The sequence below is a fragment of the Galleria mellonella genome, unplaced genomic scaffold (assembly GCF_026898425.1).
Source record: "Galleria mellonella isolate WM207_F2 unplaced genomic scaffold, CSIRO_AGI_GalMel_v1 utg38, whole genome shotgun sequence".
Taxonomy (NCBI): Eukaryota; Metazoa; Arthropoda; class Insecta; order Lepidoptera; family Pyralidae; genus Galleria; species Galleria mellonella.
In genome coordinates this window covers 2,044,436-2,063,412 of record NW_026442090.1, presented here as the reverse complement: position 1 = coordinate 2,063,412, position 18,977 = coordinate 2,044,436, and the positions used below count along the sequence as shown (strand labels likewise).

The 18,977-nt window shown below is 32.4% G+C and overlaps 1 protein-coding gene across 2 annotated transcripts; it reads left to right on the top strand.

Moving 5' to 3' along the window:
• Window positions 1-1,545: 1,545 nt before the first annotated feature.
• LOC113522851 (gustatory receptor for sugar taste 64b-like) lies at window positions 1,546-18,977 on the top strand. 2 transcript variants are annotated; one of them, XM_026908693.3, is made up of 13 exons: window positions 1,546-1,737; window positions 3,314-3,398; window positions 3,469-3,524; window positions 4,629-4,770; window positions 5,651-5,769; window positions 6,927-7,103; window positions 9,570-9,724; window positions 10,009-10,131; window positions 10,671-10,825; window positions 11,669-11,722; window positions 12,838-13,000; window positions 13,545-13,634; window positions 18,510-18,977. In XM_026908693.3, the coding sequence occupies exons 1-13, from the start codon at window positions 1,695-1,697 to the stop codon at window positions 18,582-18,584; spliced, it is 1,437 nt and encodes a 478-aa protein (XP_026764494.2). In that variant the 5' UTR covers window positions 1,546-1,694; the 3' UTR covers window positions 18,585-18,977. The 2 variants fall into 2 exon arrangements, with proteins under 2 accessions (XP_026764494.2, XP_052753880.1); XM_052897920.1 differs by lacking the exon at window positions 6,927-7,103 and having other exon boundaries at window positions 1,547-1,737.

The window sequence follows — 18,977 nt, the reverse complement described above, 5'->3', positions numbered from 1 at the left end:
AAAGTGGTAACCGTCGCCTATGGACATAAGCAGTACCATGGACATAACAGTGTATACTGTTTCGCCCATGATATCCCCATGCGTTGCCTTTCCTGAGGACTCAGATGTTATTCCTCTGTACCCAGTAAATTCACGCCATATCCCACCCTTCAAACCGAAACACAGCTATACAAACACCACTGCTTTACAATTGAAATATGAATGAGAGGTGCAAACGACTTTTGTACAAAGTCTCTCTCTGGTAAAATGTTTTTAGTTTGCGTAAATACGATCATGTCTCCATCTACCGCAAGCAACCCAGCTGGCTCCCAATAAGGAACCCACGTAATATGCACATCCTATCCTTGTTCGAACAAGATTTTGTTTGACCTCTCCGCCTCTGATTACCTCCGAGAGAGATTTTCTTTAGAATCCCCAATCCCCGTGTGCTTTATCTTAAACACAATACCTACATTGGAATTACCTATCCACAACTCCCACTCTTACCCAAGTCCTTTACAGTGCAAGCTGCTACTTTGGAATTCCCTTTAAAATTATAATAGATGGACGCAGACTGTTCATGCCTCCGAAAATCAAACTAAAAAATGTTACAATACAATTGATAGTTGAGTTACTTACATACATAGTTATTCTATGTTTTTATTATAATTTTAATCTGTTATTTATTAAGCATAAAGAAATAGTTCAACAACTGTTTTTCTATGTTTCATATATTTATTTATTTATAATTTTATTTTACTATACTCTGTTATATAAATATACATAAATTATATTAGTAGTTATATAGTTTATATAGCTACTATTATATTATTTATCGTATTATTTTTCCATCATATATGTTACACTTTATTAACGAATTCTGTAGATACATTCTCCTTTCGGGTTCTCAAGGTTGACTGGAAGAAATCCCTTTAAAGGATAAGCCCACCTGTGTACATTGTTATTATGACCTAATATCTATATTGGGGGAAAGCGGCTGTTAATAATGCGGACTATTAGTTCCATTACAAGCAATATACTCTGTCAGGTCGACTTCCACGTGGTCCCCTTGAAAACCATTGTGCTGAATTCCAGATGTATTCATCACGATGGGCTAACAGACCTGCTTTTCCATTCTCACCTATCATCCCTCACTGGTGCCCCGCCAGCGTATACCGATAGCGCAGGGGGGTTTCCATACCATTATCATCTGTTAAAAAAAATATCTATATTAAAATGTATAAACAGCATATAAATAATAAATGTACCATGTAAAGCCAGGGCGAGTCACTAGTATATTACTAGAATACTTATTTCATTTAAGTAGTTAAAGTATTTATTATATATTTATTCGTGTTAAGTCAAACTACTAGTAAAGTATAATTACGTATAAATGAAATAAAATTATATGAATATAAATGTAAGTTAATGTATCATGATATTTCGATAAGTAAACTCACTGAAGGCCATAGCAATTTAAATATTATTATTATCAAAGTAATGATAGTTCTAAAAATATCGAACTGGTAATTGTCATAATAAATCGGAACGATGAAATGACAGGACGAACAAACAACAAAAGGAAAATGTTGTGAGATAAATAAAATATACATTTAGTGTACAAGCTATATCGAGTGGAATTAGACGCATCCAGAGCCGTAGAATATTATATAAAAAGAAATACATTTCATCACGAAATCTCATCACCGTTGATTATGAATGAAATAAAACCAATTAGTATCACCGTGCAATCAACAGGTAAGTGTTTTTTTTTACTAGTAAATTCATATAACGTTATAAATGTAAAAGATAAATTTCAAACATTTCAAACAATACTTTTTGATATTATCATTATATGAAATTACAAGAAATTCAATATGTAGTTAGTAAGTTTATCAAATCTCTCTTTTCTGTATGATATTCAGAATGGATTTCCGCCATGCGATCCCGGCATAGAATAGGCCACCAATTTCTTTCCCTGACGTGGCTGTCGTAAGAGGCGACTAAGGAAACTTAATGGTCAAGAAATGGGCAGTAGGGCCCCTCTTAAAATATCACTAAAGCCTAACTGTGGTTGTCAACGCGCTTGCCAAGCGTGGCGACTACTGGTAAAACTTCCCTTATAGGAAAGGCCTATATTTAACAGTGGACAATTAACGACTGATATAATAATTAATAACTTAGCATGGCAAATAAGTTGATGGAAAATGGTAACCATCGCGTATAGACACGAACAATATCATAGACATAACAGAATAGATTAGTATTCCCATGATATTTCTCATGCGTTACTATCCTGAGGACTACCACATTAAATCTCTGGGCCCTGTAATTTTATAGCCATATCCCACCATTCAAACGGAAACATTTTTTTATGCAACTTAGAATGTCCAACAAGCTGACGGCCTACCTGATGAAAAGTGGTAACCGTCGCCTATAGGTAGAGCATATGAGCCATATATGTAAGCCCAATGACATAACAGAGTATACTGTTTCGTATAACTCCATATTTTTTTTTACTCCAAGCACGTTTATCTTCTTAGTAAGCATTTAAAGTAATAAAGTTTACTCAATAAGTATTTCTTAATACTTTTAAATGTATAAGGTTTAAAATAAAAGATTTGATAGTTGTAAATTCAATCCTATGTATATTTGAAGACGGTATATTATGAGATTTCCAAGTTTCCTGTGTCATCAAGAAAGTTCACGTTCCTTCTCTGGTATAGTTAATTTAGTTCAAGTTTAAACTGGATTCGCTAAATTAAATTCACTGTCATGTACCTTATATACTTGTATCTTATTATATATATCTACACGATTGAATGAATTGCTGAATTTAACCATTGTACAATCTGCCACAAACTAAAACAAATGTATTATTATTAAACTTCATCATCATCATCATCATCATATTAGCCGTTAACTGTTTACTGCTCAATATAGGCCTCATTAAAGGGGGTTTGCCAGTAGTTGCCACGCTTGGCAGGCGGGTTGGTAACCGCAGCTAGGCTTTTGGTAATATCTTAAGACGGACGCTGCTGCCCATACCTCCCCAATTAATTTTACTTTAGTCACCTCTTACGACATCCACGGTAAAGGAAGAGCTAGCCTATTCAATATCGGGATCAAACGGCCATATTATTATACTTAATAAATTTTATGATAATTGGTTAAGGTTAAGACAATAAGAGGTAACAAGTAAATAAGTACATAAACAAACAAAATTATTTTTTATACCACGATTTATTACGAGAAAATGGCCGAATGGCATGGTATTATATAATGATTATAATAAATATGGCGGCGATTATTGTAATAAAATTATATTTCACAGATCGCTCGTACTCCAAATTGTATAACGATTTGGAAAAGTTAAACTTCAAAGCATTGCATCATAAGTATCCTACTATAAATTACGGGTGAGTGTTTAAAGTACAATTTATTTACATTTAAGACAGACTTAATGTAAAGTGCCGTTTTTTATTACAGAAATAAAGAAAGTACAACTACTTCGAAGACTCCAGGAAAATGGACGTTATGTAAAGGTGAGCATTTTAGCTGATCCCATGCCTGTAACTAATTACGTTTGTCTGAAAGAAACAACAGTAATTTTGTCGGCGGACCACGTTTATTTAATTATCGGTACAAAATAAGGGTTTTAGAAATAACAAAAAATTAAGTATTCTACATATGGTATGTACAAGTTCTTCTAGTCGCTTAAGTATACTACATATAGTCCAGCTTTTTGTACTAGTACTAAAAGCTAAACTATATATAGAATACTTTTGTTAGTTAAGTGAGTAAGTTAGTTCTTCTAGTTACTTAAATATACTACATACAGTCCAGCTTTTTGTACTAGTACTAAAAGCTAAACTATATGTAGCATACTTTTTTTAGTTAAGTGAGTAAGTAAGTTCTTCTAGTCACTTAAGTATACTACATACAGTCCAGCTTTTTGTACTAGTACTAAAAGCTAGACTATATATAGCATACTTTTTGTAGTTAAGTGAGTAAATAAGTTCCTTTAGTTACCTAAGTATGCTGCACATGACCCAGCTTTTTATACTAGTACTAAAAACTTAAGTATGTTACTTAAATATACTACATACAGTCCTGCTTTTTGTACTAGTACTAAAAGCTAGACTATATGTAGCATACTTCTTCTCTTTCTCTTTTTTCTGAAAACAATAGAAAAAAACATAAAAGAATGTATTTATAGCATCTTGTGACTCACACAGTAATATAGAACTTACAATTACATTTAAGTTGTATGATAATAGAGTAGTACGTTAAACAAAATATATTTTTGGTTAACTTACTATGGGACTAATATACTTAAAATGGACCAAGTAGTCGAGTAAAAAGATTTTTTATTCTCTTCAAATATTTTCTTATTTAATGTTTAATTCGTATAATTCTTTAAAACGTTCCTATTTATTGTTCTTAAATCAATGAGGATACTGAGCTAATTTCAGGAACATAAAAACTAATAAGTACATTCTATAATTTTAAAAATAAATATGAATTTAACCTTAAAACATAATAAGGCATGCACGTAATTATTACATAAACATAATATATTAGATACATTAATATAAGCACTGAGGGTAAGATAATATTTTTAAATTATATGCCATCTGCTATTTTAGCTATACAAGGACATGAAAGTGACGATATAAATGATCAGTATTCTTTATTCCAACATTCAATGAAGTGGGTACTGATTTGTGGACAGTGTGTGGGTATGAACCCCGTTTCAGGGATATTAGAGAAAGAAGTTTCAAACATAAAGTGAGTTTTGTGTATATAAATTTAAGAATCAAATTGTGTTGGTATAATTTGAGTCTTAACTACTTTTCATAACTTTTTATTAATAAATGTATACTATTTTAATAAAGTGTGGTCTCGGCATAGAATAGGCAACCTCTTTATATCCCGTGGGTGTCGTAAGAGCCGACTAAGGGAAGGCGAGGGATAGGCAGCAGCTTCCCTCTTAAAACATCTTTAAAGCCTGAATGTGGTTGCCAATTCGCCTGCCAAGCGTGGCAACTACTGGGAAAACCCTCTAAGGGGAGTCATATGTTCATCAGTGGACAGTTAAAGGCTGATATAATGATGATGACGATGATGATGATGATAAATATAATAAAGTAGAAGAGTTTGTTTGAACGTGATTTTTAGAACTGCCTAACTAAAAAGGGAATGTTACATTGGTTTGGCTATTTGGAGAGGATGTAAAGTGAAAGAAGAATTGAATATAACAGAACAGAGTAGTTTCGCCCAGATACCCCCCAGGCATTGTCATTCCTGAGGACTCAGGTGTTATTCCTCTGAGTAAATAGATGAAGATGTCGCTTCACGTTGAAACACGAATGGGACACCCTACTTTTGTACAAAGCCCTCTGGTGAAAACCTATATTTTTGATCAAATAGGTAACTTGCTGTAAAAGGGCCAAAGTAAAAGTACCCATAACCGGCGAGTGTGAATGAAAAGACTGATGTATTTGCTATTTCATTGATTCTGACTACCCCGATAGTATACAAGCTTAAGAGATATGGATGTATGTACCTGATAACAAGGGAAATCTTTGGTGTGTACTATGTGTAAGTTATCTACTATTTATTTGTTTTAAACTAAATTCGTTACAGCCAGTATTTTTTTTTCCAACAGGTTCAAATATTTTTCATGGAGGTTTTTATATGGTGCATTACTGTGTTTTTTTCAAATTACAGCCTCAATTCTTTGTTTATTCAAATTATATAGAACATTTGTCTCTGTAAGATTATTGGGTAAGTTATTTTCAGATTGAAGTTTCTTAAATTTACTTTTGATTTTATTTTTGATTTTTATGTGATATTAATTTACTCAAGTGAACCAAAAACAATAAATAGAATAAAGATCATATTTATTCAAACATACTTGTTCGCAAGCTGTTTCAAATACTTACTTTTTTATAATTCCACTGTTCTGTTCGGAATGTTTTTATCTGCTAAGAAGAGTGATTTATAAATTATTTTATACGATTAAAAAACAATTGAAAAATATTTTGAAAACAGCGAATATCATCATATTATCAATATATTTTTTTTATAACTTATAATGGCAAACAAGCTGACGGCCCACCTGATGGAAAGTGGTAACCATCGCCTATAGACATGATGTTGTTGCCATTCCTGAGGACTCAGATGTTATTCCTCTGTACCCTGTAAATTCACGCCATATCGCACCCTTTAAACCGAAACAGCCATGCAAACACAACTGCTTTACGGTAGAAACACGAATGGGACAGAGGTACCCAAGCAATCGACTTCTGTACAGTCTCCCTCTGAAGCAATAACAAAAATAGGATGATTTACCAGTCATGCAAATATTATAGAGGTGATAATTTTGCACCATTTCCAGGTTTCATTTTCGGCGCATTTATAAAGTATCTCTATATTTTGCATTTATTAACATACTTGTTCGAAAATTTATAAGGGCTTGGTTCTTTCTTATTTCAGTAGAAGAAACAATACGTCTTTTCTTAATAATAGATAACAGTATAAAATTTTAACTAGATAATATCTGTACATAAGAGATATTTAAGAAAAATTGATATGAGCAGTCTTAATAAGAGCAATAAAAGTTGAAACAATAATTTTTAGAAATTTTGTCTGTATGTTTGTTTCGATATCACGCAAAAATTATCACATCAAATCAGATGTGGTTTTCACAGTTGTATTTTTGTAGGTCTAACTTAATACTGCTATTAATCTTTTATATTGATTTTCCTACTTCTGAAATCCATGCATACGAAGTAACACACAAAAAGCTAGTCTCTGATATATATTTATTTATTTATTTAACACTTATATTACAGGACTTGTTGAAGAATTTTTGATAATTACAGTGTAGTAGAAAAGACAGTGTTATTGCTTTGTTTGATATAGTTATTATCTGTCCACAGCCCTTCTTTCCTTTTACTCTGCTATTGGGATAAATACGTTTTCATTCATTCGTATTGGTAAAAAATGGCCAGCGCTATTACTAAGCATGTACAAAACAAACCTCGATGAGTATATTGATCTGAATCTCAAAGTGAAGTGTACAGCTGCAATGGGTATTATGTTAATATTGGCAATAGGTACGTATTTATTAGTCAATTTCAAAACGAAGGAGATTCCCGATTCGGATGTATTTTTAATAATAATAATAACTTTATTGAACAACAATAATTAAAACATACTCAGCACTGGAAATTACAGTAAAAGTAAGTATGACTTCATCTGTACATTTGGATCAGTTTAAACATTTGTTTAAACATCTGTTTCTGAAGTAGGTTATAAAACCTGTATCTCAGACAACAGCGCTCAATCCTCATTAAATACTATAATATTAGCTCAGCAATATTTTTAGTGCTCTATATAGAATATTGATTTTATATAAAGTTAATTTATCTAATTACAACTATAAGTAGTAATGGAAATTGTGAAAAAATTTACTCCCTTTGTATAATGTGTAATTTTAATTTTAATTAAAATTTACATTTATATATTATATTTGTTACGTCATAACTAAGTTATAAGCTAATATATAAAATTCTTTTTTTATCTGAAAATATATTATAGATTAGTTACATCGAAATTTTATCGAAAATAGTTTAGTTTTTAAATTAAAATAACTGGTTTTGCAACAATTGAATGCGGTTTGTTTGTTTTGTGGAACACGATTTAATTTTCATACAAATAATAGTCATTGTATATTAGATGCATTTTACTTACCAGAGGGAGACTTCAGAAGTTATTTGTTTGGGCACCTCTATCCTATTCGTGTTTTTACCGTAAAACAGTTATGTTTGCATGGCTGTGTTTCAGTTTATGGCAGTGGTATATGGCAGTGAATTTACAGGGTATAGGGGAATAACACCTGAGTCTTCAGGAGTGACAACGCATGAGGAATCATGGGCGAAACAGTATATTCTGTTATGTCCATGGTACTGCTTATGTCTATAAGCGACTGTTACCACTGTATGTATAATAAGAAAGTATCTTACGTTTCTTTTTTTTATATAATAATTAGAGATATACAAATATTTAATACTTATAACTGAATAAAGTTCATGCTTCAGCTTATCGTAGTAATTAATTATTAAATAAATAATAAATTTGCTGTTAATTTTCAAAAACAATTTTCAACATTCATTTTTCAACAAAATTCTCATCTATTATTTAAAAAGTTATCTGCTAGCGAACATTTATCATGCAATAATATTCATATTAAGTTGTCACCGAGAATTTGGATTTTGATAGAAAAAAAAGTTTTTTAAAAATGGCAAAGCAAAATATTAAGTAGGTACAAAGTTTTAGTGTTAGATTTATTTGCAACGCATTTTATGATTAACGTTTCAGTTCATATCTAGCAGAGCACTTTTTGAATAATCGATCAAAGTCATTGTCGTTAGTAATTGTCAATTTTCTGAAGCAATTTAAATTACTGATTATTGCCGAGTTGTAACACTTCGATAAGCTAAAGTATTGCTCTTAAGTAAGGCTCTTAATCATCCACTGGTGGATATATAGGATAGCGGTTTAATAATATATATATATATATATATATATATATATATATATATATATATAAAGAGAGAGAGAGAAATATATAAAGAGAGAGAAATACTACACATATTTCCAAAGTCTGTAGAATCAATTTGAAAAACGGCGAAAAAAATTGCTAAAATCTTGTAGAGCAAACCCAATGAGAAAATAAATCTTTTCCTAAGTGTGTTTTCAAATCTCGACGTGTAAATAAAAACAATTTGAAAAACAATTAAAATTAAGGCTTCTAAATTAATGAGCGCCTTTTTTTGTTAGCTTCTCTAGATATACTTTCCGCTATGTATTTTAAGGAAAACAGAGAATTTGTTAGTATTTAGTTTAAAACATCAATTACTCTCCCTTCTGGAAATATTTCTTTTCTCTAAATTCGTACTTAACGTTATATTTTTAATTGTAAAAATAAGTATATTTATATAATATATTGTAATAATAAATTGAATAAGTATTTTTTATTTATTTCTAACCGCTCATTATTAAAGGTAGTAAGTTATAGTCTGAAAAGTAGTGTAACTTTCTGTACATAATATACTTATTTAGTATTTGTTTTGACGATTAAAATATATGTTTCTTTTTTGCAACTAAAAATGGAAAATTATTATTTAGTTTAATTTAGATTAGTGTTGATTGACGTCAAATATGATGACTGTTGATTTCGTTTTAATAGCTCAACTAGTAGGAATACTGGCCCCGGGATGACTGAAGAAGAAGAAGAACATAATTAATAATTATTATGTAATTAATAATAAATAATATATAATTAATAATAATTAAAAAAATATATCATATAATTAATATGTGAATTCACAGGGTAACGAGGTAACACTAGTCTTCTATTATGTCCACGTTACGATTACTATGGGCATCACAGATTATTCAGCGATGTTATATTTATTTATTTTCCATCACCTTTCTATTCTAAATATCATAAAAAAATATATTTTAACATGATTTTTATATTTTATTAAACATTATTATTATTGTAATTGATCTTTTAGTGGAACACATTCTATCCTTAATATCGAATATGATAAGAGGTCTTCATTGTCAGGACGAGCCGTATAATTTTTATAGAGCCTACCTTGAACATTCATTTTCTTGGCTCTTTGAAATTGGAATACCTTTTAGTTTACCGCTTGGCATTGTTATGCAGGTAAATTATATGATTTTTTTTTATTAATATTTCCTTTTTTTATTTTGAGTGTAAATTATTCGTAAAATTAATTAATCACTTGTACAATTGATTAAGTAACTATAAAAAATAATTAATTGTAAAACTAATTCATCAATTGTAAAATTAATTCACCAATTGTAAAATTAACTCATTAATTTAAGATTTTTTTTCCTATAACGGAAATAGCGATTAATTTATAGAGAAGATGTTACTTTCTTCTTAAATACAAAAACTTCTCGTAACCATGCTATTTTTCGCTTCAGATCATCAACCTGATATGTATCATAAGTTGGAGTTATTCAGATTTCTTCATTGTCTGCATCGGTTTCTATTTAACATCGATTTTGGAAAAAATCAATACAAAGGTTACTTCTTCACGAGACAAGGTATGCAATAAAAAGATGGAAAAGTTTTTTTTTAAAATTTAGTTTAATACACTAACATTATATCCCTATCACAAAAGTGTGTAAATTATATTTAAAGCAGTAAAATTTCAGGATAACATATGCGCCACAGTGCATTTTACGATGTTCTCAGTACTAACAATGTCTATAGATGACGATTACCACTTTCTATCAGGTGGGCCGATTTTTTTATTGATCAGATAAATAGCGGACTCAGGGGAGAAAGAGTTTATTAGTAATGGGGTCTAACAAAACTTCCACCAGGAAACGTTTGTGGTTAATTCATCGCGGCGGGTCAACGGATCTGCTATCATCCTCACCTATCTTCTCTCATTGGTGCCTTGCCAGCTTATACTGATAACGTAGCCGAGGTTACTTACCTTACTTACTTATATGAGTAAAAATTAAAAAAAAAAAAAAATTAATAAAGATTAAAAAAAAGATTATATCAAAATTGGTTTCTTAATGTACCTACGACAAAAATTTAAAAAATAAAGAAGATGAACAAACGTTGATTCCAGTGTATGCCGCCCGCATTCTGGAAGCAACTACGCGAGGACTACACGCAAGCTGGCCGGTTGGTTCGCAACTTCGATAATGCAATCAATGGAGTTATATTTACTTCATATGCAAACAATTTATTCTTTATATGCCTGCAGATGTTCAATGTACTTTCGTGAGTATATAATGTCATTTTCAACCGATCTCAAAAAGAAGATTTTAAATTCGGTCGTATGTTTTTTTTAAAAAAAAACCACCGGGAAAAGCTAGTAATATATAATTAAAATACCTAGTCTTTTACCAGAGGGAGACTTTGTACAAAAATCGATTGCTTTGATACTTCTATCCCATTCGTGTTTCAACCGTGAAGCAATTGTGTTTGCATGGCTGTGTTTCAGTTTGAAGGGTGGGATATGGCGTGAATTTACAGGGTACAGAGGAATAACACCTGAGTCCTCAAGAATGGCAACGCATGGGGGGTAGCATGGGCGAAACAGTATACTCTGCTATGTCCATGGTACTGCTCGTGTCTATAAGCGACGACCACTTTCCATCAGGTGGACCGGCAGCTTGTTTGCCATTCTAAGTTGTATAAAAAAAAAATCTAATAAATTAAATTTTATGCGTAGTAAATCTTTATCATCATCATCATATCAGCCATTAACTGTCCATTGCATAGGCCTCCCCCACGAAGAGGGGTTTTGCTAGCAATTGTCATGCTCATGCGCTTTCCAATCCGCCTGGTCCGAAAGTGCAATTAGATTTTGGTAATGTTCAGAGGGGCGGTACTATTTATCTTTCGACTATTAAGTTCCCTTAGTTGCCTCTTACGACACGCACGGGAAAGGAAGTGGTAGCCTATTTTATGACGGGACCACACGGCAAAATCTTATCTTTATGTAAAGTTATTAATCATAATTTTGATTTCGATATTTTTTTATCCAAAGCAACGTCTCACTCGAGCTGTCTAAATAATTAATAAATTATTAATTATAATTTTTGAATCTCATATTTTCAGGCACAGATATAAGGAAAAACCATCCGCAGCACCGTGTCCTAATTTGCCAAGCGGGTGAGTGCAATCAAAATAGCATTTTTACACAAACATTTTTAACAATACATTTTAATATTTATATTTATTAAATATATTTTAAAACAATACAAAATACAACAATATATGTTTTTTTTACACAGATTTTGTTAAGAGAAGGTTCTGAATTTAGACAGTATTTTTATATACATATATGCTTCCTGATATTGACAATTGTAAACCGATTTTGATTATTCTTTTTGTTTACTCCAATGATGGTCTTGTACTAGTTAAAGAATAACATATTGAATTAACTTACTATAGAAACTTTATAATCATAATAATCTAGGTCATTATCTAAGATATTATCTATTGTCAAAGGTTGATTGTGAGAGACTGCTATATAGCATTAAGTCCGCCTTTTGTACCAAATATTTTGTGTAATGTTATTCATTAAAAAATAAATAAACAATACTGGTAATAAATATTAGCTTGTATATGCTTTCAAACATTTAATAATAAATTAATATGTGAAAGTAAGTGAAAAATTGCAGTACGAAATACAAACGAAAAAAATAGCGGGAGTTTATTTTGTTCATTAATTTTATTTGAGAATTATTAATGATATTTATTATGGTCAAAAATAAATATATATAATATATAATATTATGGTCAAAAATAATAATAAATGTTACTTAAAAACAATTAAATGCTATATTTATAAGTATACTGTCTGTTTGTATTAGTCAGCGAGTAATCTCGGTAATTAATGAATATGCTACTCAGTAATAAATAGGTAAACCCTCCTCCAAGGGTTTAGAAAACCTAGATTGATTAAGGGTGAGGTAGGAGTTCGGGGCGGATCCCTTTGCCCCGGTTTCAACTCCGAGGCGACTATCCCCAGGCCACTGGGTCTAAGCCTCTCCTGGATGAGGCGTGGTCTTGTTCTTCTTTGCTTGTAAGTGGTTCAGGGCCTCATGTTCTCTCTTCCGGAAATGTATATATATATATATAATTTATGAATAAAGTCTAAGCAGGGCTATAGTTATTATGGTTAATAGGTATATAAAATACTCTACTCGGTTATAAACTAGATGGCGTTGTGTATGTAGCGATACATCAATAGTCAATAAGCAATAATTTCATTATTGTTTCAGTCCATTTGGAGGATACGAAAATGTTATATATTTTACATATTCTTTGTCTTTCGTGCTCGGTCGGTTTTTGGCTGTGTCACTAATTACTTCTGGTATCCACACAGCCTCGAACGAACCTGCATCAGCTTTATATGATATACCATCTACTATGTATTGCAGTGAGGTAATATCATAACTAATATTATAAATGCGACAGTGAGTCTGTGGACACTAAATTGATTATGGTGCATTATATGATTTTAAATGAAAAAAACATGACAAATATTTGAAATTTACCGGAAATAATTTCTACTGGTTTTTAGTTAAAAATAATGTTCTGAATTCACTGTTTCAATTTTTGAAACCTATGCGTACAGTATTCTATAATATTTCTAGGGTATAACATATCTATGTGGAGGAAAAGGAATTGTTAGCAATGGAGTTCGACACTGCTAGCAATATGCCCTATCAGGTCGACCTCCACGTGGTTCCCCCTGGAAACCACGTGAACAATTCTTGTTGAATTCGTCACGATAGGCTAACTGACCTGCTTCATCCTCATCTATCATCCCTCACTGGTGCCCCGCCGGTGTATACCAATAGCGCGGGTGGGGTTACCATTCCATTATCACCCATTAAAAAAAAAGTCAAGTAGTTTTGCATGTTTTGCGTGAAAAAGGTTACGCGGGCGAAGTCGAGAATAATTACTACTTTACCATATTTTTCAGGTCCAAAGGTTCATCGAACAAGTGCACGGAGATACTTTGGCTTTAAGTGGTCTGCAATTTTTCTACGTCACAAAAAGCTTAGTTCTTACAGTGAGTGTATCTTGTCGTCTATTCCTTAATAATTATTTTATCTCACACTAGTTGTATCCCGTGGATTTTACCGCGTGTATCGTATGAAACAACCTTGATAAGATATAGAAACATGACACTAATGTCATCATCTTTCGATTCTACCTTCCTTCTGTTTTGATGAACTAATCTAAATCTAAAAGCGCTTATTGTGACTTAACTATAATAGTTATCTAACCATATAGTCGTATCTATATACATATATTTAGATAAATACTAGGCTATGTGGTTCCAGATATAAAGCCTCGCAAATTTTTTGTAGGTAATGATAAGTACTATATTTATAGTACATATTTATGTATATAAGTATATTATTTTATATATTATAGATTTATTATGTCTGCCGTGTGGTTCTAGCATAAAATAGTCCACGCCTTCTATTCCCGTGGGTGTCGTAATAGGCGACTAAGGGAAGTTAAGAGTCGAGAGATGGGCAGTAATATCCCTATTAAAACAAGACCAAAGGTTAACTGCGGTTGCCAACTAACCTACCAAGTAAGGCAACTACTAGCAAAACGTGCATAAAAAGAGGCCTATGTTCAGCAGTGGACAGACAACGTCTGATGGTGATGATGATGATTTACCAGAGGGAGACTTTGTACAAAAGTCGATTGCTTGGATACCTCTGTCCCATTCGTGTTTCTACCGTGAAGCAATTGTGTTTGCATGGTTGTGTTTCAGTTTAAAGGGTAGGAAATGGCGTGAATTTACAGGGTACAGAGGAATAACACCTGAGTCCTCAGGAATGGCATATGGGCGAAACAGAATACTCTGTTATGTCCATAGCACTGCTTATGTCTATAGGCGACGGTTACCGCTTTCCATCAGATGAGCCGTCAGCTTGTTTGCCATTCTAAGTTGTATAAAAAAAAAGGCACAAATGAATAAATAATTTTAAGTACTAATTTAGCTGAGACGAACTAGTTTATAATTATTGTAAAGATAACGATGTAAACATACTATTATTGTTTGATACTTTTCAAAGAAACTGTTCCAGTTTAAAATCTGTTTCAATACTACACTTTTATCTTGAATCTGCAAGCAGTGATTACGAAATTCACGTGAACAAAATCCATTTAATCAAGTAATAAGAATACAGTATCATCGATATCGGACTTTAGCGAGGCTAATCGCTGCATCGTTGTAAAGGACCTGACATATTATGTTCACACAATATATACTAATATTATAAAGTAGGGGAAAAGGGATTATTAGTAATAGGAATTGGCGACGCTATTACTAACAATAACAACTCTTACGACATCTACAGGAAAAAAAGAATAAATATATTCTTGAATATATATATATATATATATATATATATATCAGAAATGTAATCTTTAAATTAGATCGTTTTCGCATTCTAGTATCAGCATAAATAAATAACAACCTAGATTTTGACACCAATTTTTATTTAAATAATACTCATGAATTAATTTAACAAATTGTAAAGTGCGTTAACACCTTTATGTGTAAAAAGTGGACAAAAACAGTCGCTCTTCAGCTATCGAAATTAGGTAAAAAGGTGCCAATACAAAGAGCTTTAGAAAATGTTTCCAATCTCTTCCCAATTTCGCCATTATTTTGCGTAAACAAAACAAACATTACTTTATTTTTAGGATGGAGTTAGTGGATACAGTTTATGAAGTCTATATTCAGCAATGGACAGATAATAGCCTAACATGATAGTCATTATTATTGATATTCACAATCTTTTTTACTTTTTAATGAATTGCAAAAATTCATATGTATGTTTTTTAAACAATTTAGAATGGCAAACAAGCTGACGGCCCACCTGATGGAAAGTGGTAACCGTCGCCTATAGACATGAGCAGTACCATGGACATAACAGAGTATACTGTTTCGCCCATGATACCCCCCATGCGTTGCCATTCCTGAGGACTCAGATGTTATTCCTCTGTACCCTGTAAATTCACGCCATATCACGCCCTTCAAACCGAAACACAGCCATGCAAACACAACTGCTTCACGGTTAAAACACGAATGGGAGAGAGGTACCCAAGCAATCGACTTTTGTAGAAAGTCTCCCTCTGGTAGTATGTATAGAAGTAAGAGTATTGTATGTAATTTTTGATGTCACATGTAGTCTAAAACTATTCAGTATATTTTTTAAATAGAATGTCTCTATCTTAGAAGTGATTATTTTCATCATCATATCAACAGTATACTGTCCACTGCATAGGCCCTCCCTATAAAGGAGGGTTCTGCTAGTAGTTGCCGTTATTGGCAGGCGGATTGGCAATCGCAGTTAGACTTTGGTAATATTTTAAGGTGGATACTGATTTCTGGCGTGAATTTATAGGGAAGAATAACACCTGAGTCCTTAAGAATGGCAACGCATGGGGAGTATCATGGGCGAAACAGTATACTCTGTTATGTCCATGGTACTGCTCATGTCTATAGCCAACGGTTACTACTTTCCATTAGGTGGGCCGTCAGCTTGTTTGCCATTCTAAGTTGTATAAAAAAAAACTTGACAGCAAGGTAAGTAAATAATTTAAAATACTTTTGTTGAACTTTGTATATTTGATGCGCTGTTTCTTAACTTCATGGTCAGTATTGTATAGAGATTGAATGCATATTATCAATCTTTCGTTAACCCTTTTATTTCTTTACTTTCTTTCCTTTCTGTTTTGAGAAGTAATAATAGGAATAAAATGTAATAATACAAGAGAAGGAAATCTCGAAATAAAATCTATAGTAAGCCGACTGGTGAGGAAGACAATAGCAGTGTAACGTTTGTGTAACATTTTGCAAGACAAAACGTCGTACAAATATGATTTCAGTTATATAATAGTTCGCTACTCGTGTAAGTCCTTAGGTCTCAATTGGTCCTCGCATAACGGGTACAATCTGAATCCAAGATCGACACACTTTTGTCGGACGAACTATGAATTTGAATGAAGGTTATGTGGGCTAGTGTGACATCTGTTTCGAAATTCAAAAGATCCTGATAAGAAAATTGAATTCGAAAAAAATCCTTGAAAAGAGATCGGATATAAAATAAAATTATAGGATATTTTTTTAAGTAAAAACAAATAATTGAAATAAGATAAATTATAATGTTAGGATAAAATTCGGAGAGTTCGGAATATTCTAACGGGCGGTAACCCTCTGTAAGGCCTATTAGAAAGGGTATTTGAAATGGGGATTCTCAAATATAATTTTAGCACGTACGTGTTAGATGGGGACTGTTATCCTACATAAAAATTATGCATCCTAGTCAATTCTCAAGACGCATGGCTGTGAATATATATCTAGATGGTAACATGCTATAAGTAGTATAGTGAAGATCTCCATGATGCAGTGGTAGGTAAATTGCTTTGCGTAAAGAGGTCTCGGGTCCGTTCTCGGTAGGGTCAATTTAGGAGACAAAATTTTATATATTGACTCGACTCTGGGTAATTTGGGTTACGTCCCCAGATGTTCGTTATGTAGTTACTTGTGACACAGTGTATTCTTAGCATGTGTATTCTAGCTTGAAGATGATGGTGATTGGGTAGGGTTTGTTAATAATTTCGTTTAGCGGACCCATTGCTAGCAATAAAGGGTATAATATATAGTGCTGTCCTCATTTTATTAATACATTAAATTTGCATGCCTACAATTTTGGGGTAATTAAAGCCAAAAAGTTCTGTCACATGGCCTTTATTATGTTAAATGATTGTTTAAAACAATTTTTTTTATATCACTGAATTGGCAAACAAGCATACGGCCCACCTGATGGTAAGCAATTACCGTACCCTATGAACGCCTGCAATACCAGAGGTATTACGCGCGCGTTGCCGACCCTAAAGAAACCTCTTTACCCCCAAGGAAAACCTCGGCAGGGAGCTCATTCCATAATTTATTTCGTCATTATAGAAATTATTATGGTTATTTCTGAATGAATTCATAATGGCAGATGTTAATACTGACTGCTTACCGTACTATTATGTTTTAAACAACAATGTATAAGACCTGTATTATGAACTAAATTTGACCATACATAATTACACCATCCAGTGTCAAGTCCCTAATATATATATAAATCGTTCAAACTGTTTATAATTACTCCTCTCCATCCAAAGGTTGCCTGGAAGAGATCGCTTTTAGCGATAAGCTCGCCCATTGTTTTCTCACTGTGATTATTTCTTGTAATTTCTTTTATCTATAATAAGTTTACTATTGTAATCTTTTGGAGGATACAATAAACAGTATGTATGAGTTACTTTGATTTAAAAACTAAACTACAGAACTGATGTTTATGAAATCTATGGGACTAAACTGTAAGTATATCATTTTAGATAAAAAAAGAATTTTCCACATCACTTATAAGGCAGTTATGAGATAACAAACATATAAAAAAAAACAACCGAATTGAGATGCTCCTTCATTTGGTAGTCGATTGAAAATTATATTTTTTTTTATACAACTTAGAATGGCAAACAAGCTGACGGCCCATCTGATGGAAAGTGGTAACCGTCGCCTATAGACATGAATAGTACCATGGACATAACAGAGTATGCGGTTTTGCCCATGATACCCCCCATGCGTTGCCATTCCTGAGGGCTCACGTGTTATTCCTCTGTACCCAGTAAATTTACGCCATATCCCACCCTTCAAACGGAAACACAGCCATGCAAACACAACTGCTTCATGGTCGAAACACGAAACAAAATATGATTAGATTGAAAATTAAACATTTCTTTACGTCGTTTCAATTCTAAATGAGATTTTAATATCGCAACGCGTCGACGTAAGAAATACAATAACATAATCAACAGCTTTTTTTCCGAGAATCGAAAATAATGGTTCCTTTTAATTTTATTTCAGGTCGCAAGCACGATTGTTACGTATGAACTTGTATTGCTACAATTCAATGGTGAAGAAATGGTTCATAAAAATTAGAATAAGCGATGATAGTTTAATTAATAATTCGTATTACATATATACGAGTACATATGTATTTATAATATATAATCTGTTCTAATAAAACTTATTATTATAAGTATTATATATTTTTTTGTCGTGTAGTCCCGGTATAGGCCACCCCTTCCTTTCCCCTGGGTGTCGTAAGAGGCGACTACGGAAGAGCGAGGGATGGGCAGCAGCGTTCCTCTTAAAACGTCTCCAAAGCCTACCAGCGATTACCAACAAGCGTGGTAACTAGCAAAATCCCCCAAAGTGGAGCCTTATGTTTAGCAGTGGACATTTAAAGGCTGATATGATGATGATGATGATAATGCTTATTTGCCATTCTTTATATATATATTCACTTACCTCTACTGTTGTCCATCTCAT

What these genes read in the sequence shown, in the direction of transcription:
- LOC113522851 (XM_026908693.3), top strand. Translation starts at nt 1,695, where the DNA reads ATGAATGAAATAAAACCAATTAGTATCACCGTGCAATCAACAG. An exon ending in TATGTTAATATTGGCAATAG is followed by an intron (nt 7,104 to 9,569) that starts GTACGTATTTAT and finishes TTGATCTTTTAG; the next exon opens with TGGAACACATTCTATCCTTA. An exon ending in CTACTATGTATTGCAGTGAG is followed by an intron (nt 13,001 to 13,544) that starts GTAATATCATAA and finishes CATATTTTTCAG; the next exon opens with GTCCAAAGGTTCATCGAACA.